The sequence below is a fragment of the Eptatretus burgeri genome, chromosome 4 (assembly GCF_056783735.1).
Source record: "Eptatretus burgeri isolate ZD-2024b chromosome 4, Ebu_testis_v1, whole genome shotgun sequence".
NCBI lineage: Eukaryota > Metazoa > Chordata > Myxini > Myxiniformes > Myxinidae > Eptatretus > Eptatretus burgeri.
The window spans coordinates 84,486,917-84,510,487 of NC_140964.1; the positions used below are offsets into that span (position 1 = coordinate 84,486,917).

The 23,571-nt window shown below is 40.7% G+C and overlaps 1 protein-coding gene across 2 annotated transcripts in view; it reads right to left on the minus strand.

Moving 5' to 3' along the window:
* The window catches only part of LOC147028572 (septin-5-like), a 39,587-nt gene extending 18,326 nt beyond the window's left edge, over positions 1-21,261 (minus strand). Inside the window, exons 1-8 of one of the 2 annotated variants that reach the window (XM_085879113.1) lie at positions 21,199-21,261; positions 20,927-21,005; positions 11,862-11,992; positions 10,761-10,853; positions 9,112-9,198; positions 6,259-6,382; positions 3,840-3,974; positions 587-704 (exon numbers count right to left, since the gene is read on the minus strand). In XM_085879113.1, the coding sequence (XP_085735239.1) occupies positions 587-704; positions 3,840-3,974; positions 6,259-6,382; positions 9,112-9,198; positions 10,761-10,853; positions 11,862-11,868 (564 nt within the window). In that variant the 5' untranslated portion in view covers positions 11,869-11,992; positions 20,927-21,005; positions 21,199-21,261. Of the gene's footprint in view, positions 1-586; positions 705-3,839; positions 3,975-6,258; positions 6,383-9,111; positions 9,199-10,760; positions 10,854-11,861; positions 12,046-20,926; positions 21,006-21,198 lie in introns of those variants that run through there. The other variant, XM_085879114.1, reaches the window with a different exon arrangement.
* Positions 21,262-23,571: the final 2,310 nt, after the last annotated feature.

Consider the following 23,571-nt stretch of genomic DNA (forward strand, 5'->3'; position numbering starts at 1 on the left):
CCATCGACGATCCCCATAAAACTTGGCAGAACTAGAGCAATTTTCACGTGAATAACGTACAAAGATTTCACCATCTCACTGTGCGAATCTGGTAGAGAACTACCCAAAAACACTCGTAGCAGTCATTGCTGCAAAAGTTGCTTCCACCAAGTACTGACCTTAGGTAATGAATACTTTAACAACCAGTACATTTTGATTTGTACATGTTTTCTGCAGGCATTCCTGACATGTAACCTCCTTCTACTATAAGTGTTTAGTTTGATCTCTTCAGTTATGAATAAAAAAGTTCATTTGGAAAAATTGTTTCTACATGATTCATAATTCATCTAAGTGTGGCATTATTGGTCAGGGGTGAATACTTTTGCAGTCCACTCTCGATGTCTTGATGAACTCTGAGAACCCAGTACTTGTTTTACACATTGATCTCAGACTCACGCAGGAGCTGATACTGAAATCATATGCAGAACAAAGACATCAGCATACAATGGACAAACATAATGGTCTGTGGGATTTGAACTTGGGTACTACAACATGAGCCAGGTCATCAGATGGCCAACCCAAGATTGCTTTTTCATGTAATAATCACCTGTTGCTTCAGTGCGCGCAATTCCGTGTATGTGAGGCAGTCAGCTTTTCCAATGACAGGAAGGATGTTCACTCTGTCATGCAGAGCAGTTAGACATGCAACATCCACAGGACGCAGTCTGTGAAAACACACACACACACACCTAATTAATTGAGTTTAATTTGTAGTTATTAATTCGTTCTGTCACATTGTGTCCTCCCACTTCCTGTGACATTCATGATCAGAATTTCTCCAAACCTCCCTGTCCTGCCTGAACTGCTATCTATCCAACATAACTGAAAAAAAGTATTCTGTTGATAAGGAACTGCACAGGGCAGCACCAGTGATCCACCCACATCCAGAACCGAAACCAAAGCATAGGCCGGCACAAAAGGTACAGAAAACATACTGGATATTTTGCTAATCCTTTGGGATTTCTCAGCGACAGAAATATTTCTATCACAGATTAGAAAACGCTTCTCCATAATTCCTTCTGTTCAAGAGCTTTAATCAAAACCTAACCACTTTCCAGAGCAAGAACGGCACTCCGTAGAGCGCATACCTCCACCAAGTTGACCAGTTTACGTTTTGTAATCCACTGATAGGTCGGATCTGGATCGGGACCTGAACCAAAATCGAATCAGGTCGTCCTTGTCACACACCCAACCTGTCCACAAAGTTTCATCCGAATCCGTCCATACCATTTTGAGACATCCTGCTCACAGACAAAACAGACGGGGGTGAAAACATAACCTCTGTCCACCTTCGATGGCGGATGTGATTCGATGTGTTTTGTAACAACATATTATATTCACTGGTATTTGGTGACCTAGTGATGAGTATGCTGGACTGGAAACACAGAGGTTGTGGATTTGAGTTCACCTGATAGCAACGGTATTAAGGATTTAAACTTTGGGTTCAGGTTAGCTAGACACACAATAGAAGATGAGTTCCTCTCGAAAGATTCACCATGGCACTCTTGGATTCATGGGGGAAAAAAATATCAAATGATCATTAATTACCTTTATGGAAGGAATAATCTGCCTTTCCTTCCTGGTCTGCTTCACATATGATGCCGGTACACACAGTGCGTTTTTTGTATACCGAGTCGAGGTTCGTGGAAGAGCGAACACACAGAACATATAAAAAGGCAGGAGATAAGAGGGGCAGGAGAGGGAAGTACAAAATGGTGTGGAATGGAGACAATAGGAGATCTGTGGAAGGGAGGGAACATGCGGTATACAAGATGGTACGACAGGGACTTTCAGGAAGGAAAACAGGGAATTTGAAGGTGGAAAGTTTTGGGTGGGGTAGAAAAGATCGAGGTTTTGGATAGGAGAAGACAACAGATGGTGGTGAACGGCTGTTTTGAAGACCTGGAGGGAAGAATGGGATTGAAGAGAGTGTGGGAGTTTATTCCAAAGGCGGGGAAAAAAGAGGAATGAAAGAGTGAAGATGAGCAGTGATTCGTGATTTTGGTAGTTTTCCCAGAAGGGGTTTTTTGGTGGACCTTGAGCGCCGTGCGGATATATAGGGGTGGCCGAGCACAGACAGAGCGGGGGTGGGGGGCAAGGCCAGAGAGGAGACGGTATAAGACAAAGACCACCGATCTGTTTCCGGTGAGAGAATGAAGGACCCAAAGACTCAGCCTCATCGTGGGAGATACCAATGATTCTAAATGCCTTGGTTTCCACAGCGTGAAGCCGAGAAAGGTGAGAGGCAAGAGCACCACCCTAGAGGGGAGAGGAGTACTCCATCAGGCTGCGGATGAAAGCTTTGTATGTGGTCAGGAGGTCAGGTGGGCCGAGGAAGGACTTTGCACGATGGAGGACGTCCAATCGGAGACTGCCTTTGGAGGCCAGGTTGGAAATGTGGCTTTCCCAGAAAATATCATGGCAGATAGTGAGACCCAGAAACTTGAATGAAAGGACTTCTTCAAGGGGATTGTTGAGAAAGGAGACGGAGGGGGGGGGTGGGGGGTTCCAGACAGTCCTTTCAGAGAGACATTGTGAGAGTGTGAGATTTGTCCAGATTGAAAGACATGTTCGACGTGTTGGAACAGCTTGTGGTCTTATCCAGGTCTGCAGGGAATGAAGAGTCTTCTGCTTGCCGGTCTAAGGGATGACAAATGGTACGGCAGAGGGTGGAGTCATCAGAAAAGAGATAAAAAGGATTTTCCAGAGTCAGAGAGATCATTGATGAAAACCAGAAAAAGAACAGGGCCCAGAACACTACCTCGAGGAACTCCAGCCTGGATGAGAAGAGGAGATGACACTGCTGCAGTTATATAGACCTCATTAAACTACTATAGTTACCCAAGTGATAGTTAATAAGATGACTTCCTTCAAGGAACTTCGACACGGGAGGAAGCCATTAGGCCATCAAAATCTGCACTTTTCTACCGACTTACAGTTGTTTGTACATACTCTCTCCTTTTTAAATGCTGAGCATCGAGCAAGGAAGCCGCACATACCATTTTTAAAGTCTCTGGTATGACTTAGCCGGGATTCAAACCTCCAAACTTCCAGACTCAGAGCGGACACTCTAACCATTATGCGCTGGTGCAAATTATGCCATCTAACCATTTTGCCACCTGTAGACATAGTTCATCCCCAGTTTTTCCCTGCATCTCTTTGCTGTGTTTGACCTTGTATCCAGCTTGTTCACCCCCCTGTGTCATCTTTCCACTCCCCTTGCTCTCATTCTTCCCCTCACCCATTGTTCCTGCAGACATCCCTCTACTCTGGCGTTGGTGTGCTCCCCCCCCCCCTTTCCACTGTGTTCTTTCCACATCCCATTCTCTGATCTAGCTCTTCCACAAGCCTCAAATTTGTATGCAAAAAAACCCCTCCGCAATCATTCTTGTTTGAAATTCCTGAGGCTGCTGTTCTTTTTATGGACATGTACAACTGATCGGGTGGCTTGCTTAGCCAATTCAGAGGCTATGAAGAGTCAGTATGGAATTGTACCGCATATCGGCTAGATCAGAAAGAACAGGAATTAAACCCTCTCTTAAGGTTATTCATGAGCCAGCTGGGTTTTTACTGAACCCAGAATCACATCCATTAGTGGCATTCTTTGCTCTGGAGCAAGCTCTATTTCAAGATGCTATGGATGTGAAACCTTAACGCTGCTGCGCTCAATGAGGTTTGAAAATTGAACCTCTGGGATGCAAATCCAGCGTCCTTAGGAAAACACCAGTGTATCTTATACTAACTTGCTTTCAGTTGAACTTTCAACTTTTTTTCCACATTAAATTATATTCAGTTCTTACCCTCTTCCAAAAGGAGAAATAAAGTAGAGGCAGCAATGGACGCGAGAGTCGTTGATGTGGCGTCGATTTAAACCCGATTCATCGTGTAGATATTTCCCCAGTCGATCCTCCACACATTTCACCACCGTATCCCAGCTGCAAAACAGCATTCCAAATTTTAATTTCAGCCGAAACATTGTGAATCAGGCTCACTTTGACGACAAAGTAAAAACTTTCACACTCAAACTTCACTGCGGCATGAAGGAACCTAATCGGTTTCAAAGATTGTTGTTCTGATGCAGAACCACAAAGTTGAACCTCATTAGAATATCATGAAAAAAAAGCTTAAATTGATCTTGAAAAGCTTCATCTTAAATATCTTGAAAAGCTTAAATTGATCTTGAAAAGCTTGATCTTAAATATCTTGAAAAGCTTGATCTTAAATATCTTGAAAAGTTAAAATTGATTTTGAAAAGCTTGATCTTAAATATCTTGAAAAGCTTAAATTGATCTTGAAAAGCTTGATCTTAACTATCTTGAAAAGCTTAAATTGATCTTGAAAAGCTTGATCTTAAATATATTGAAAAGCTTAAATTGATCTTGAAAAGATTGATCTTATATATCTTGAAAAGCTCAAATTGATCTTGAAAAGCTTGATCTTAATTATCTTGAAAAGCTTAAATTGATCTTGAAAAGCTTGATCTTAAATATCTTGAAAGCTTAAATTGATCTTGAAAAGCTTGATCTTAAATATCTTGAAAAGCTTAAATTGATCTTGAAAAGCTTGATCTTAAATATCTTGAAAAGCTGAAATTGATCTTGAAAAGCTTGATCATAAATATCTTGAAAAGCTTAAATTGATCTTGAAAAGCTTGATCTTAAATATCTTGAAAAGCTGAAATTGATCTTGAAAAGCTTGATCATAAATATCTTGAAAAGCTTAAATTGATCTTGAAAAGCGTGATCTTAAATATCTTGAAAAGCTTAAATTGATCTTGAAAAGCTTGAACTTAAATATCTTGAAAAGCTTAAATTGATCTTGAAAAGCTTGATCATAAATATCTTGAAAAGCTTAAATTGATCTTGAAAAGCTTGATCTTAAATATCTTGAAAAGCTTAAATTGATCTTGAAAAGCTTGATGTTAAATATCGAGAAAAGCTTAAATTGATCTTGAAAAGCTTGGAATTAAATATCTTGAAAAGCTTAAATTGATCTTGAAAAGCTTGGTCTTAAATATCTTGAAAAGCTTAAATTGATCTTGAAAAGCTTGATGTTAAATATCGAGAAAAGCTTAAATTGATCTTGAAAAGCTTGGTCTTAAATATCTAGGAAAAGCTTAAATTGATCTTGAAAAGCTTGGTCTTAAATATCTGGAAAAGCTTAAATTGATCTTGAAAAGCTTGGTCTTAAATATTTTGAAAAGCTTAAATTGATCTTGAAAAGCTTGATCTTAAATATCGAAAAAAGCTTAAATTAATCTTGAAAAGCTTGGTCTTAAATATCTTGAAAAGCTTAAATTGATCTTGAAAAGCTTGATCTTAAATATCGAGAAAAGCTTAAATTGATCTTGAAAAGCTTGATCTTAGAAATCTTGAAAAGCTTAAATTGATCTTGAAAAGCTTAAATTGATCTTGAAAAGCTTGATCTTAAATATCTTGAAAAGCTTAAATTGATGTTGTCCCATTTATATGCATCGATTCTTACAATGGATGTTATCAAGAGGCAATTGTGTGCCAATACCTTAACCAAATTGATAGCTCCTGCATGCCTGTACTAGAAAATTAATCAACAACATTTTAGGACTTTATAAGAAGCGAAAATAGTCACATGCTGACTAAGACAAGTTATCTAGCTTGAATATCAACTTTTAATTTTCTTGCCCGAACGTTGAAAGAGGTATGCTGACTGCCGTGGGAAGGCGGGTGAAATGATGTCGGCTGTGAGCCCTTGATCAAAGCAAAGCGTCCGTCCTCTCTTTTGCCTTGAAGAGGGCCTCATGCTCGAATCTTCGGTTCACCTTCTTTCCCAAGGCAGTTAACATACATCAACTTTTGGTTGAGTAAATTTATTGTCCTTATTTTACTGCCCACACAGACTGACTTTTTCATATTTTTATATTTTTTATAAAGACAAGTTTTCCATGGAATGTGGAAAAGCTTGGAACAAATGGCAAACTTAAATTTTTCTTCACATCTGGGGTGTGTTCCATTACCAATTAGCTGTTAGAGCACTTGCCAAGTGGCTTAAGCACTCAAGCAGGCACTCCAAACAAAACCATTGATAAGGAACTGCTGGCTTGGCAAGTGATAGCAAGCTGATTGTTAATGGAACACACCTCAGGATTGTTACACACACACACACACACACACACACACACACACACACACACACACACACACACACACACACACACACACACACACACACACACACACACACCAGTTTGTGTTGTTGACAGAATCTGCAAAGCCGGGCGTGTCGATGATGGTGAGACGCATTCGAACTCCTTTCTCTTCAAAATCCATCGTATGGTCCTCCAAAGATACTGTCGGTTCTATTCTCTCTGCAGAAGATGGAAATACCAATTATAAGAGCAGGTTTAAAAAAACCTAACGATTGCAGAGTTTTCATGAAAACAATGATTGTGGAGTTTGAACAACTGAGAATGACTTGAACTCATAACGCAAACTACAAGGATGATTCAAGTTTGGCCTCGGCTTTTGTTTTTACAATATAATTTGTGTAAATTCATAATTTGGGAGGAATTATGCCTGTTTGTGACTGATGTCACCATTTACAGATGTTTGTGAAAGTTTACAAAATGAGCCACATGCAATATAAACAGCCAACCCAATCAATAACACGAACATCAAGTAAGTTGAGGATCCCATTTAAGTTGACGAAAGAGTTTGTCATGCCATTCGTTTTATAAGTGAACATCAGTGTTGGTGGACTTGAGCAAATTAATCATGATAAGTAAAACTTCCAACACATTAGTGAAAGGTTATTATCAATAAAACATTTGTCCAAAAAGTGAAGTCATGATTTGTTCCAAAATGTCAGCTGATTTTTTTGAAGTTGGTTGTGACCTGTGATGAACCTTGTATACATCACAACACTTACATTAAAAAAGAGAAGCATACCGTTGTGCCCCTCTCAATCTCAGGCTGGCAAGATGGCTTAGAGGTACACACACTCCCCTCTAAACTGACTAGCCTGAGTTTGAATCTTGACCCAGTTAGAAACTGTCATCCCAGTGTTTCACAGGTAGGGTGATTCATCAATGTGTGTGCCATCCCTCAGATGGATGTTAAACTAGGCGTTCTGTCTGCTGGCATTAGTTGGTGGACATTAACCCTTTGAACCCAAGCGGCCGTTTTACCAGCTACTATTCAAACCTCCATATACCTGAGCGACCGGATTTTTCTCCATGTGGGAGAACTGAAAGTCCAAGGAGCTCAGGGTTCAAAGGGTTAAAGATCCCACGGTCTCCTTTGCCAAGAGTGGGTGAGCTATCGCCAGCACCATGGTCAAATTCCAAATTCCTGCCCTAACCTGAGTCGAACATTAGGCCTGGCCAGCTGGTTCGTGAAAAACTTGGACCAAGCTTCCCCCAGTCAACCTTACAAGAATGTGAGAATAATTGTGGCCATTAAAGAAGAAGAATATATCTCACCCAAGTGCAAACTACCACCATGGACATACACAGACAAAATGGAGCCAGCTAGTTCACAAAAAGACATTTATTTAAGTAATGCGTACGTATTTACACATTAGCCATTCCCATTTATTCATGTAAACTGGTGGGTCTCGAGGCAGGCAGTCCAGTTCAATTCATGATTGTGACCAATATCATATTATAGTTTGAGAAGTGTCTGTTCATTTGTGTTGATAACAAAAAAAAAACAAAAAAAATGCCCGCTAACCCAGAAAAAAGTTTCCTTTTCCAGAAGTTTCCATTCGATCAGAATGTGTCGACACACTGTAGACTGGTCTTTGCATTGGTTTTTGTATTTGACTTCTATGCACTCTTAAACCACTGGACGGAATGAGTTGAAAACTGCTGGTTTTATGGAGGGTGTGCGTGAGAAGGTTTTACCCAGTTAATAAATAAATAAAAAAAGAAGAAGAGGAGAAATCATACTCCTGGAAGTTGGAGCTGCCATGCGAAACTTGTGTTTTAACATTACGAGAAGTATTTGTGTGTTTGACTTCCATGCACTCCTGAACCGCCGGACAAGAAAACTGCTGGTTGGACTCGTGGTGTTGATTTTAGGTGGTAATAAAATAATACATCCAGGACTTTGGGGGTGGGGAGAAGATGCCATTTCTCTCCAAGTAAATGTGTATCGTATAGCGTCACCTGGTGAGAACCGGTAGTACAAGTCATACCGAGAAAGCATCTGAAAATGCAAAGCACCTTTGCCTTGTATTCGGACTTATTCTTCTTCTTTCATTTGCCAAACGATACCTTGAATCTTTTGATCTTTTGACCAAATTCTTAATTTGTCTTTTCCATATTCTCATAATAGAGCTTTGTTGAAACTTTGATGCCAAAAGCTTAGATGGTAAAAACGTCAACTTCTGGCCCGGACAGATACACAGACAGACAGACAGATAGACACAGGAAGTGATTGCGAAACCCCGTATTCCGCTGCGTGGGGACGGGCTAATAAAATTATGCCACAGACGTCATAGAAGTAGTGGATATTAACCTATCTGTCATTTAGGGTTCTTTGCTCATGTGGAATAATTGTTTCAGGCTCGGAAAATTTCACATTCCCCTCATATATCAGATTTCTTGGCCTTTACATGGCTTAGTGACACACTTACAGAGTGTGTACGAAATGTAATCAGGATCAAAATGCAGGGTGTATTAATAAAATGTGTACAGACTTGATATCTATCGAAAACTAGACGATCTTGTTGTTCTGCTCCGCCTTATGGGTAACAGCTGACTGATAACGTGCGATCATTCATTTCATCACACAGTAACTCCGTCTCCATCTGTTAGGTATTAAAAACAATCATCACCCATGTCTGTCTGTGTCTGTCTGTATGTGTGTGTCTCTCTCCATCTCTCTCATTTTATTAACCTTTCTGAAATATTAAAGTGTGCACACACTTTTTTTGAGACACACTGTCGACTGGTCCGCAGACATTTTAGCTTCTTTTGACGAAGCCTTCACGGAAACAAACACACTCGCGTGACCACCATCGGAGGACTTGTCTCGGTGGAAATTTGGCTAAAAACGACAATAAAGACTCAATTAAGGAAAACGAGTCACGTACCTTCGGCAGTTGGAACTTTTCGATCTTTGTAGAGATCAGTCAGAAAAAGGCTGTTTATAAGGGTAGATTTCCCCAAACCTGATTCTCCTGTAGGACACACACACACACACACACACACACACACACACACACACACACACACACACACACACACACACACACACACACACACACACACACACACACACACACACACACACACACACACACACACACACACACACACACACACACACTGTGCTAAAACAGATCAAGTGCCACAGAGTATACCCCGTACACACATTGTGTAATCACATACATATGAAGTAAATGTCATCAAGGATGTTATGGATAGACATTTTGTAATGTGATCAGAATGTTTAAAAGGATACAAATTTGGATATCATATCCATTATTAAAATGAAGGGTAAAAATTTCAGGATAAAATCAAATATGAATTAAAAATTTTGAAAAACATAACATATAACTGTAACTAAAAATCCAAGTTGTGGGAAATACGAAAGGGAGGTTAGAATTGTGTTGTAAGCGTGCTTCCAGTTCAATTTGAGGTCTTTTTTTTTAGCAGACTTTTGTATGTAGTATGTCATACGGTATATCACCATATACATGTCTTTACATTTCCTCCCTTTTTGATACAAGATTGACATTTCATTGATTTCCTTCATAAACCTCATGTGGGAAGGAGTGACCATTTAAAAAAAAAGGCCCGATAACCCAGAAAAAAAAAAGTTTCCTTTTCCAGAAGTTTGATTTGTTTTTGTTGGCAATATTCTTCCAAAGTCATCAATGGTGATGACAATGTAAAAATTCGTCTTTGCAGTGTTTTGGTGAATAACTCAGCGAGGGGGATGAATATTGTAAGGAGGCTTGAGTGGTTGAGCTTGATGGGATGGAGTTTCAAAGAGACATTGAAATGTAGGCGTATCGAGTATTGTCAGGTCACTCCTCATTTATTTTCTTATTATTTCGCTCATTTTCATCAAAGTAAAATGTACTTACTTTTTAATTGAAAATAACATTTTGAAAGACAAATTGTGTTGTGTTAAAAAATTTTTTACCTTCTGTATATATTTTGTCTTTGGCTTTAAAACTAACCGATGGCAGCTCTCTTTGCAGTAGTGAAGGTTAATGATAGTTCATCGGTGTAGCGCTTTCGCTTCACATGAATAAGAAGGACATTTTACAAGATAATGCACGAATGAACACAATTTGGAGTGTGAACCTGGAGTAACAACACAAAGGAATTGTTCATTTGGGATCATTGAAACAGATATCTATAAATTATAACATGGTGCTCTTCCTACTTTTTTGTATATTTATACACAGCCTGTTGATGCTTGGCTGCATCATGATCTCGTGACGCAGCTGTGCTTAGCTCCTGTTACTAGCATGCTGGAGGTGTTGTCGGAGGTGGACATGAGGTGACTCATGTCACCATCTTCAGAAGGATGACAGGCTGAGTCAACTCGACATGGTGTTAAGGCAACAGAATGACAGGGGCTTGAACTCAAGACCCTAACATCTTTAGCCAGTCACCCAAACCGTCAAGCCAACACCAGGCTTCTCTTTCTACTCTTTAAGAAAAACAGAGTTCACTTTATGTGAAAGTTGTATCACAATAAATTGTGTATTGCAGTGCTATAGCTCACCAACGACCATCAGCGTGAATTCAAATCCCTTCTTCACGGTTTTCCTGTGGACCTGCCCTGGCAGGGCAGAAAATCCGACATATTCTTTGTTCTGGGGAGAGGTGGAAAACACTATTTGTTTACCATGAAAAAGTGACATAGTTTGAACTCAACGTGCTATGTTTGTTAACCTACGAGGCACCATGAGGACGTGAAGAATCCCAGTTCAAATGCAACTATGAACATCTTCATTTGGTAATTTTATGGTTTAATTAGCAAAGTGTATGCGTTGTAACATTGCAGGATTCTGGATAAACCTGTTGGTTGAGCTAATATTAACACAGAGTGGATGCTGCCAAGTTATGGACAAGTTGTGACACATCTCGTATGCATATGCCCTGATAAACATTGATGCAACCAGCATGGCACTGTTCGGTGCACTTGATGGAACAACAACCTTGTATCATATCATTATCCAAAGGGTAGGGGTCATGTGCATTTAAAATAAATAAATAAAATGATAAAAAAGAGAGCAACTATCAAGTGCAACATGCAAAATGTATGATATCAGGGCAAACGTTCATCCAACACGAATGTACAGCCGACAGCCTGACGCAAGAGTCAAAAGGCTATCTTTATGGACAATACATTGAAATCATATATTTTACAATCAATTCATATGCTTATAGGAATAATCTATGAACTGAAAACGACTTGCACTGTATAAAAGTTTCAATAGGCTTCCAAATAATGATGGTTTCTGACAATCACAGTCACACAACCCAGGTAGTCACAAAACTGAGTCATTAAACACTCTCGCTTCAACACGGGTTTGCGTAAGCTAGGTGCAATTCCTCCCTCTTCAGAGCCATAGCTTTAGCATTAAAGTATTTGGTTTGTTGTTCAGGTGTAACGAGCACAGGAAAAGTTTCCAAATCCACTTACCTCTATATTAGAAACAGCAAAATCCACCAAGGGAGGACAGAGAAGGAGGTGGGCAGAGGATGAAATGAAAATCAGTGCCACAGTTAATGTACATATTTTAATCATGGACCAAATATGAGAAGCCAAGAAGAAAATGAATGGTTTGTGGCAGAAAAAGAAGCTGGGAATGGTATTTACCGGTCATGTTGAACAGTTTGTTGTGACGATGTCAAATGGAGACCAAGTGAGAGGCAGATGAATGAAGCAATGAAGTGGAGACGGAAAATGGACGGAGAGGGATACGGATAGAGAAAATGACTGACATACAGCTGAAAAAAAAGAGAAGCAAACATAGATAGTATCTGTCTGAGAGCCACAAGCCACTCCCTGCTCTTCCGCATTGCCAAACAGACACACCTAGTTCAAAGAAAACTCCAGTTCAACAAACTCCAGGGTGTGACTGGTGGGATCACTGAGTTATAACATAGTTGAAATAACAAAATGATGCAGTCAAGCTGGCCTGCATCATGTGTATATATATATATATATATATATATATATATATATATATATATATATATATATATATATATATATATATATATATGCTGCTCCTGTTTCTTGGTTCTTGTGTATGGCTTATAAATGAAACATCAGGAGTGAAAAACAGAAACAGAGAAACATCAGCAGGAAAATCTCAATTATGGTTGCCTGAAGGCAATTTCCCCAGAGCCAGCATAGTGTTCAAGATTAGGAAACACAAAGTGTGAAAATGTTAGCAATCTGCAAAATGAAATTAATTAGCAAGCCCATCTATTTATTAGGTACAAAAATACGGTGTAAATTTTATCAAAGGGAAAAGGACAAAACCGATATACTCGACACACAAAACAAGGGACGTATTAATAATGAAGAAAACCACGCAAATGTCATATATACCGTGGCATAAAAAAAAGAATAAACAAACACGTGATTATTGCTGTTGATGTGATGTATTATGAGACATGATGGGATACAGATGAGGTACAAACCTCTGACAGAGATAGATGCTGAATAATTACATGTCCATTTCATTATGACCAAATCACCACGTGCTGTGTTGTGGCAAATGTTTTCAACAAATCCACATGGAAGTAATAACCTCAATGTCGGACATGTCCACCTCCAACAACAATCTCTGCATTGAGGTCCAGGTAGTGTGTTTGCAGGATTTTGGGAAATTTGAAACTAGTTGTTGCCGGCCATTGTGATGAATTATTACTCCGCACTCGGAAAGCGAAAAGCAGGGTTAAGCAATTGGTTCACTTCTGTCTGTCTGTCTGTCTGTCTGTCTGTCTGTCACAGACGTCAGTTTATGATGGAGAAACAACTTAATTTCAATTGAATGTCATATTTTGAACATGAATTGGAAAAACGAACCTGTAGTTTAGCAGTATTTGGACAAAATATTATGACATTTTACGTCATCACGACCAATCAAATTTGCTGCTCAAATACCCTACCCCTGTCCTTGTTTCTCAAGTCGGCATGGAGTAAGCAGTTTGACGAGTTATCTCGTTAAATAATGCAATCTGTGTGTTTTTTTGGTTGATCCACATGCTGGTAGCTCAGAAAGATTTTCAAAATTTGCTCAGAATAACTCGTGTCACCTCTGAAAACCTGAGGCTACATACGAGTTGCACATGCTGAATTATTATTGCATGACGACAAATTATGTTACATGGAAACTTGCACTCGGGTGTTCTACACATCCTTCGTGCCAAAACGGCCCTAATAATGAATGCTGGTACAATCCTTCAACAACTGCATTATAAATTATACATCGTTGCTTTTATTGTGGCAGTGAGTATACTGGAAGAGATGTATACATGGAAGGAAGGTTGGGAAAATGGAAGGGGAGATTAAACTGAGAAGTCAAAGAGATTTGCGTGATAGATGGGAGAAAGTGGAGGGTTTGGGAGAGGACGGTAGGAAGGACCATCCAGCCCATACAATTTGTTGGTGGGAGAATAATTATTCAGTTGAAATTCCAGGAAGAAAGATTAGATTGAAAGGGAAAGCATAAAAAAACACAGTGTTATGAATTGGGGGTCAAACAGATCACTAAATCTCGATGATCTTCTTGGTACCACATGTCAATGCCCAATCATTCCGAATGACCTTTCGCCACACCATTGTGCGAAGATAGGCTAAGCAATTTTAACCCTTGGTGGTGGGATAGCCAAATTTACTTCCTGTAATTTGTAAGTCTCAAAGTACATTTGGATGTGCAGCGTATGGATATTCACAAGCAATTCACATCATGGATGGCTAACTGTTCACATATTACACAGACGCAGTCGTCGTATCGCATCATTAACTCCACGACTGTGACCACATTACTCAGCATCAGAGTAATTATAATTTCAAACTTTACCCAAGTAGGGCGTTTGATACTTTGAGCCGAGCCTCTTGTATTATCTCTGCATAGAGTGAAATGCTTAAAACGTGGAACTCCAGGCACACAAAGGGAACCTACCTTGTTTCCCTACCACAGACCTTGAGGTCATGACCTAATCATTCTCTTTATGGATGTGAAGAGGACGTTTGTCTGAGTGAGAGGGACAAACACCAAGGGTCTATCAAGGATCATGACTCACAGCATGCTTCAGACTTTCTGACGGCGGGTCAGTGCATGCTTCAGACGTTCCAAGGTAACCTTAACCTGACCAATCACTCGTGCATGGTCGGCTCCTGGCACGATGCTTGCAGAATGAACATGGTGGTTGCAGAGCACAGTTTAATAATTCAGCAGGAACCAGAACTTTCTGTGGAGCCCTCGATTCCTGGCCAAACTGATAAGGCAATGACCTTCAGTGCAATAAGATTCTCATTTTCTGAAGATTTATGGTGGAACCCGAGATCTCGACCCCATCCCGTGTGGACCATTTCTATGTTTTGGTTCAATTAAAACGAATTATAGTAGGAAACAAAACACAGCAAGCAATCTGTGCAAATGTCTCATTAACTCTGTAATAAATTGATCCACAGTGCGAGGGACCTTTTTCATAGGGAGACGAGATGAGGCCAAATAAAACGATAAGAATTCAATGAACCAAGATCGAATATGTTTACATAAGAGAGAATACAAGGGTAGATGTTGTGAGAATATTGAATGAATATAAGAAAGAAAATGTGAACTAAAACTGTCGATACCCTGAAGAGCAAATACGGAGTGTGCACAGCATGAGTCACCATTTTTACATCCAAATGGCCTTGCCCGGTTGTGGCCATCTCCTCTCAACCGTACCCCTCCAGCTGAAGTCCAAGATATTTTTCTTCACTCATGGCATAGCATTTTTTTATGAGGGGACATTCCATGTCCCCTGTTATGTCTGCTCAGTTCAGATGAACAAAAAGGGTGGCAGCATGGTTGACCCTTTTGGCACTTTCTGCCCAACAGGGAGTCAAATCCTACATTCTCAGCTTAAAGCTCTATCTAAGATGGCAGGCGCAAAAAGACACGCGATGAAGACACTTATAGGTATTTATAAAATGAATAACTAGGATTTCAAGCATGATAATGTCCACCATTTACACAATGCTTGTAACATTGGATATTTATTTCTCAATATTTATTCAAACAAAATCCATAGCATTTCAATGGTTCCCATGAGTCGTATATCAATACTGGCTCTGGACCACCGAGTCATCAACCACCAAGTGTGCCATCGACCACCGAGTCATCCACACTACCGGTCTAAAGTTTTAGAACACCCCCATTTTTCCAGTTTTTACTGAAATTTAAGCAGTTTAATGTTTCAATATTTAATACTCTGAAATTAAAGCATAGAACAAATAAACAATTGCAGATAAAAATAAATAAATAATGGAATCGTTTTGTAGAACAAAATTTAATCTAAATTTTTGACACATCAAAGTAGCCACTTTTTGCAGATGTAACAGCCGAACATACTCGTGGCATTCTTTCGACAATGGAAATCAAATATTGTTCGGAAAGTTCTTCTCAACACTGTTGTAGAAGTTCCCACAAATGTGTTGCACTTGTAGGTTGCTTTGCTTTCACCCTTCTGAACAGTTCATCCCAAACCAGCTCGATGGGGTTTAAGTATGGAGACTGTGCTGGCGATTCCATGATTTGAAGCCTATCGTCTTGTTCTTTTCCTCTAAGGTAGTTCTGACATAGCCTGGAGGTATGTTTTGGGTCTTTATCTTGCTGTAGGATGAACCCCTGACCAACTCGGTGTAGACCAGAGGGTATTGCATGGTGCTGCAAAATGCTGTGGTAGCCCTTTTGGTTCAGGGTGCCAGTCACTCTGTGCAAGTCGCCGACTCTGGATCCAGCAAAAGAGCCCCAGATCATCATGCTTCCTCCTCCATGTTTGACAGTTGGTGTCACACACTGAGGAACCATCCTTTCGCCTACTCGACGGCGTACAAAAACCCTGCGTGATGAACCGAAGATTTCAAATTTTGATTCATCGGTCCATAAGACCTTCTTCCAGTTTTCAGTAGTCCACTGGCGGTGCTTCATGGCCCAGGCAAGCCTCTTTTTCTTATTTTGCAATCTTAGCAATCCCTTTCTTACCCACTCGACCTGTCAAACCTGCAGCTCGAAGTCTTCTCTTCACAGTTGAAACTGAGACTTCCTTGCTTTGACCAGTGTTAAGCTGTGCTTGAAGCTGCTGTCCTGTGAGCCGCCTATCACACAAGCTGTTGACTCTCAGAAACTTGTCTTCTGATTGTGTTGTGGCTTTGGGTCTGCCAGATCTCTTCCTGTCAGAGTTTCTCCAGTTTCCAAGTGCCGTTCGATGGTGTAGGAAACTGTACTCACTGACACCTTGGCTTATTTGCAATTTCTCTAAAGGAAAGACCTACACTTTTGAGGGTTATAATGGTCTGTCTGTCTTCCTTTGTTAATTGTCTTTTTCTCACCATTATGAGAGCAATATACTGTTGCGAATCTGGAAACCATGATCACACTCAACATTCATTTCCTTTAGCTCAGTTATTTCAGTAAGTATGTGTTTTATAGATAGCTCCCCTTCCCTTGTCTAGTGGGAAATTCAATGTAAATGTGCTGTGATTTATTTTAATAGTTAGGAGTTTTATTGGAATTATTTCAAGAGAAGAACAATGCTGCAGCAGAGGACGACCACCTCCTTCCCCGAGATTGTAAGACGTAAACAAGAATGACAGTTAGAAAAAGGATGCAGAGAAGAGCAACGATCCCCCATCCTGAGATTCTCCGAGGGCTGAGGAGGGGGAGGGAGAGTGCGCCGGAGCGCATAAAAGGAAGAAAAGGAGCCAGCCAGGAAGTGAGTGAGCAAGAGTGAACAGGAGTGAGCAGAGGGCAGCGAACAGTGAGCCAGCCTGCCAGAGAGGAGAAGCGAGGAAGGAGAGCGGATCTTGCTGGAGCACTCGCCGTGTTGGAGCGCTCGTGTTGCGGGAGCGCTAGTCTCCGAAGGCCTGGACTGGTCTTGGCGCTGCCGTCTGGAACGTCTTCTTCCTCCTCCTCCTCCTCCTTCTGAGAGACCATCCACCACCGGAGCCGGAAGGGTTGCGTACCGTCTCTGGAGTGAACAGAGTCGAGATTTTGGTGGCCGGGACGGGCGGCGAACCGAGTCATTCTGAAGACCGCACGAGGCATCAGGTCCAAAATAGACCCTGGTCTCAGCTCCACTATCCTCCGAGCTGAAGGCCGAAATAAAGGCGTCAGCCACCACATAGTGTGTGTGTGTGTGTGTGTGTGTGTGTGTGTGTGTGTGTGTGTGTGTGTGTGTGTGTGTGTGTGTGTGTGTCCGTGGGCCCGTCCTCTAAGTAGTAAACTGTTAAGTGCTTGTGCCTGTACATATCTGCATTATCTGATATTCGGTTTAATTCTGCCTCTTTTGTGCTTCCCTGATTCCCCCCTCCCCCACCCCCCCCACCACATTATTGTTGAATAAATACCCGATTGTTCAATGTATCAGCTCGTTTTGTGTTTCCTTCATTGGTTCGACATGATGCGTGATTGAGAATTAGTAAAAGCTGTTACGGCCCTAAGGGGACCACGTGGGTATTTAGGTAAATTGAAATTGCCAATCGACCCTACCCCACGTGGTCTATCCATTGGCAAATTTCGGTCCGATAGAGGACCCATCTGCTCCGGACTTATCTGGGGCGACGACCTATACATTCCGGGTGATCGGTCGGGCCGACTTGCAGCTCCATCTTGCGGTCATACTCGCGGCCGATACCCGGCCCCGCAACAATACTACTTCCTGCAGTGAAATATTGTCCAAATAATGCTTCAGAGGGTGTAACAACACAGTCTGTTCCATCACTGCTTTCATACAGACAGAGGGTTTGTCACTAATCAACAAAAGTTGGGACACCTGTAGGAATTGTTTGCATAAACTTTCAAGGCTTGATTTACTTCCATTGCTGCAGAACAGCTGGAGTTGCTAACCCATTACTTGTTCCCTGAAAAGGGCCTTTTTTAACAACTCTGAAATTTACATTATTTTTCAGTTTTTGGTAACCTAAACTTTTTTTTTAACCTTTGGCAGTTTACCGCTTCACTTTGTACCATTTCAGTTTATTCACTGGACTTGAACTGCTTAAATTTCAGTAAAAACTGGAAAAATGGGGGTGTTCTAAAACTTTTGATCGGTAGTGTAGTTTGGACAAGTTTTGGCCCACTGCCAAAAAGATAAATGAAAAATTCTACAAACATACCACACACAACCTGCTGACATAACAAAAACACTTGGTAACAAGCCAGCTTGCTTCCTAATAACTTGGAAATCCAAGCTTACCACTAAGACATAAATTTTAACAAACAAGTCACTGGCTCATACAGTAAGCCTGGTATTCGCTTAGTGGCTAGGGTGGCTGGCTTAGGTTCCTAGGGTCTTGAGTGTTAACACCGTTTGCTGCTGAATTAACATCAGGTGGGGTTGACTCAGTCTGTCATCCTTCCAAAGTCATCGAAATGAGTACCAGTGTACTGGTAGAGGGGCATAGCATCAGCAGCATGGCTGAGCTTCCAAGAAATGATAGCCACCTGGAAGCCAAATGCAATGACACGACACGACACTCCAAATGAAAATGACTAGTTGTTGCATACATAGCATCCAAATAAAAAGGGAACTCAATGATTGGAATGCAAATAGTGCAAGGCTTCTGAGCACTCGGCTAAAGAGGTCGAACACCACAAGTCAAAGTTTTCCAAAAGGTGTACTCTACCTCTGACAACTGCTGACTCCGATCTTTTTTGAGCTGCTACTCACAGACCATCCTCTCTTAAAACACAACATGTTTTTGGAAATATTTCATTTTGTAATTGGCAAGAACTGTAGTCCAATTATATGTGAGTTTAATAAAATCAGTAGTAATCCATATCAATTCTCATAGTGATTCGTGACAGAGATAATATAATTAGTTTCCTCTTTCACTTCCTTTTTCTCAAGTTGTCTAATCTGTCACCTTTCTCAAACTCCCTCGTTTTGTTTGAGAACTCTTTTTTTTCCTGTACGTTTCCACCCCCTGGTGGACATGCCATTTTAAACTGCACCACTTTAGTTTTACATCGCTCCTGTTCATACAATAAACCTAAAATATCCTCCATACTCAAACTATGCAATGTTTAACTCCAGCGGGAACAATTATGAATACTGCAGCTCAGCAGTCCATATTGTAGTGCAACCTTTTTCAAAACTGTCTGTCTGTCTGTCTGTCTGTCTATCTGTCTGTCTCTCTCTCTCTCTCCTCCACCCCATCTCACCTCCTTTCCCTCCCAAATAGGACACACACACAATATACATAAACTGAGGGAATAAAACAAGACCCAGGCAGTGCAGTGAGGAAGGCATACAGCAGAAGCACGCATAGCTTGGGAAAGAAGCTGGAGCAGAACAGAGTAGGAGCTGAAGCGTGGGGTTGTTTCGTCTAAACCAATGCAAGAGTGTGAGCATAAGAAGCAGATAAAGAGGTGGAGGGGAGGTAAGTGCCAGAGAGAGGGAGAGCACTTCTTGTTGGAGCCAAATTTTTCTGCACAACCTGTGACCTGAAAAAAAGCTGCAACAGACCACTCTCCCCCCCCCCCCCCCACACTTTCCAGCAATCGCAGACCACAAGTGTTCAACCAATCATGAGACCCTTATGAATATCTGCCGTGGGACACCAACCAATGCCAAGATGAGAAATTCAGGAACCCCCATCCTGAGGCCTCCACAAGTCTCCACATCGAGAACAATGGCCAATCCCAAACTTGGAAATGAACAAATTCATGCTTCCCACGCACTAATGCACCTCTGCGGGGAAGGGTACTCTTCATCGTTGGGACCTCTGGAGAGGTAACGTCACCCGGTTCTGCCCAACTATTACAGAGGAAGAAAAATACTTGGTGGCTTCATGGTTAGAGCATCCGCTCTGAGTCTGGGAGGTTGGTGATTCAAACTTTGGCAGAGTCATACCAAAGAATAACTCTGGCACGTGCTGCTTCCTTGCTTGTGGCTCTGCATTTAAAGGACAAAGCATGGAAAAAAACCCCATAGGTTGGTATCCAGAGGGAGAAGGAAATGTCTTCTTTATTTCCCCGCTCAGTGCAGAGAGAAAAGTGATGCAATTAAGATGATGTCGCTCGTACTTCTGGGAAGTGATCTCATACCCCCAATCTCAGTGGCTGTTTTTGTATGAAAGTCACATCTGGTGTTGTCTCATGTATCTCTCTGCATGGGTGTGTGAATTGTGTCATAGCTTTTCCATGAACGTGAGAGCCTGTTTAAAAAAAAACAAAAAAATACAAAACCATGAAACCTCCAAAAACCAAGGTCGGTCCAAATCAGACACACCTGTCCTGTAACGGGAAACATTTAAACACGCCTTACCGTAAACACACACTAATCACAGGTAAGAGGTGCTAAAGCTACACAAACATTCACACTTTATATGGTCTTATTCAACCTCTTGTGCCCTTCAACATAAGTCCATCCATCCATCCATTGGGACCGTACTCTGTGCACAGCGTTGGTGCTACCTAAGCAGTCTCCTTGGCTATTGGGCACAATCCTGGATGGGTCACCATTACGACACAAGGATACCAGCAAGCTGGCACTCATCTTTCCGACCTCAGAAGGATGACAGGCAGAGTCAACCCCACCTGGTATTAATTCAACAACCGAGGGGGGATTTTAACTCAGGATCCTAGGATCTCAAGTCCACCACTGAAACCAATAAGCCAACACCAGGCATAAAATAAATACAATATATTTACTAACCATTCACAAGCAGATCCTCCAAATGTACAGATTCGTTGGGGCACGGGCAGATGTCAGGATGTACTTTCTCAGGAATGTTCTGGAAAATAATGAAAGAAATCTGAGTTCAAGAAAAACGTCATTTCCTCCCATCACAGGTTTTAGTGAAAGGATTATTAAATGTTCAATCAATGTAGCTCGTAGTCCCTTACCCCCACCACCCTTCACCCCCGAGAAGGCAATCTCCCCCAATCTATATGACGTCATACCCACCATATTTTCCACAAACTTACTTGTTCCTCTGCAGTTGTTAATTTCTGATCTATATCTTTGTTAAGATGAAGAGCATTGTCTTGTAGAGAGGCTGTGGAAGTCAAATGGTGCACGAGGAAGATATTCAGTAGAGTGTAACTAAAACAACAGATTAAATCAAGTAATAAATCAAAACAAATGAGGGAAGAACTAACCATGTCAAGTCATTTTTACTGGTTTTGCCAACAATGTGTTTTATTATCATGATAGATGTTATGTGTCATGTATAAAAATGATGGCAACACAAACATCCTATGGCAGAAAGAGCAAAAATCTCACAAAATTATCCCCCATCCCTTAGATCATGCATACCCCATCCAAAACCTTGATCTTTTCTAACGCATTAATGAGTTTGCATCTGTATCCATTCTGTCCACCACACACGTATTCACCTACCACCTATTCCTTCCCACACACATTATTTGTCCAAGTCTCCCTCTGTTTTGTCCTTCAACCCTGCTGTCTGTGCCCCCCCCCCATCTCTCTCTCCTGTTGCTTTTGTTATGTTGCTTCCTGATATGTTCAATGTTCTTGCTCTTCCATTAGTCTTGACTTTGTATACCAAAAAATATATTAAAATCTCACAAGGAGATGACATTCTTAAAACGTGTTGTTATAACTGATAATAAATAAATTGATTCATGATTATGGAATGGAATAAGAAAGACTAACTGTCGTGCCAATCAAGTCTGTTACTACTCGTTATGTCAAAATTATTTCCAACAGCCAATAAAATATATTTACTAACCGGACACGAGCAGATCCTCAAAATACACAGATTTGTTACTCGAGGCCATCATCATCACATGGGGAATATCCAACGAGTTTGTGTCCACCTTGTGGCGCTTCAAATGTGGGGCTCCCTTGGACAGGTGTCCAGATGTACTTGTTCCAGAACGAGCTACACAATAATGGAAGAAAATTCAGTGCATGAAAAATATCATTTTATCCAATCACATAGGTTACCAATTGTTACAAGTTTGTTCCACAAGATGGCCGATCGTGCATTCACGAACAAGAAAGAGTTCATATTTCCATTGCTCTCCCACCCACCAACCCCCTTTCCTTACCTGTGCAGCCACAGATGCTTTCGTATTCTTCACAACGATCGGTTCTTTCTGAACAAGTGAATGGCTTATTAATAATATTCATTTTAACAAGGTAAACACGCTGCTGAAAACCACGACATTCCTCCTGGGCAGCATGATCGCAACTACTGATTGTTATCGATTCACAAAGAAAAAAGTGAAATACAGCATTGTGACGTCACAGTGTTATATGACGACACGTCACAGTGCTATATCCCGACCTTGAAGATTCCTTAACATTCTATCGTTAACCTAACTTTGAAAAGGGGTTATTTATATATTTTTTAATCTTTGTGTTCATTGTTAAAAAAATTCGGAATACATTTGAGGATTTTTCAGATGAATCCCAAAGCAGTAACCTATATAATAATGAAAATGAAATAATGCTCCATTTTTGAGACAAATGTTTATTCTCAAAGCACACATTGGGTGAGACCTTGTGGTCTATATATATTGTTTCATAATTACATTATTAATTCCAGGGAAAACAATTCATAGTTTTTTATCGATCTGTTTTTTGGAAGTTTTTGGGGAAGGATCGTACACTTGTGGAAAAATCATCAAACTTGGTCGACTGCATGACATTTCATATGTCCTCTTCAAAGTCTTTAACTTCGTTAACCAGACACTTTAACTTCGTTAACACCTAATAATTAGCATTAATCCGAGATGGCCTCAAACAAACCAGGCTGCAACTGGAATTCGATATATCTCATCAGTTACTACTCCAAATTAAACATATTTGGAAGTTAGATTGATAGTTCTGATGATCAGGAATCAATTGAACTATGGTACATTACATGACCATACGAGGCCCAGGTCATGTGGAAAGGTCAAGGTCACCGGCATTTTTGACTGAAAATGACGGTAATTCCGTGTATATCAGAAATCACTGCACCAAGTTGGAAATACTTGATATGCAGATTGATATTCCCATCGGGTAGATCAGATGCAAAATGATGTATGACCTTGAGGTGAAGGTTATGAGAAAAGGTGAAGGTGATATGTGGATATCTGCAATATGTGGATGTCAATTATTGAAGGGTACCTCACCAAAATATTAAAACCAACGTTTGACTTGGACAGACTCGTTTATTTTGGGGAAATATCCAAATATGATAACAACATGATGGTATTAATTAAGCATTTCAACCTCTTACATTACATTGTTACGTTTTCATGAAGAAGATGGGTTTCAAGAACTCGTCAATATGCTCGATACTCATCTTTAGCGTCCATCTTAGCACTTTCAGGATAATACAAATG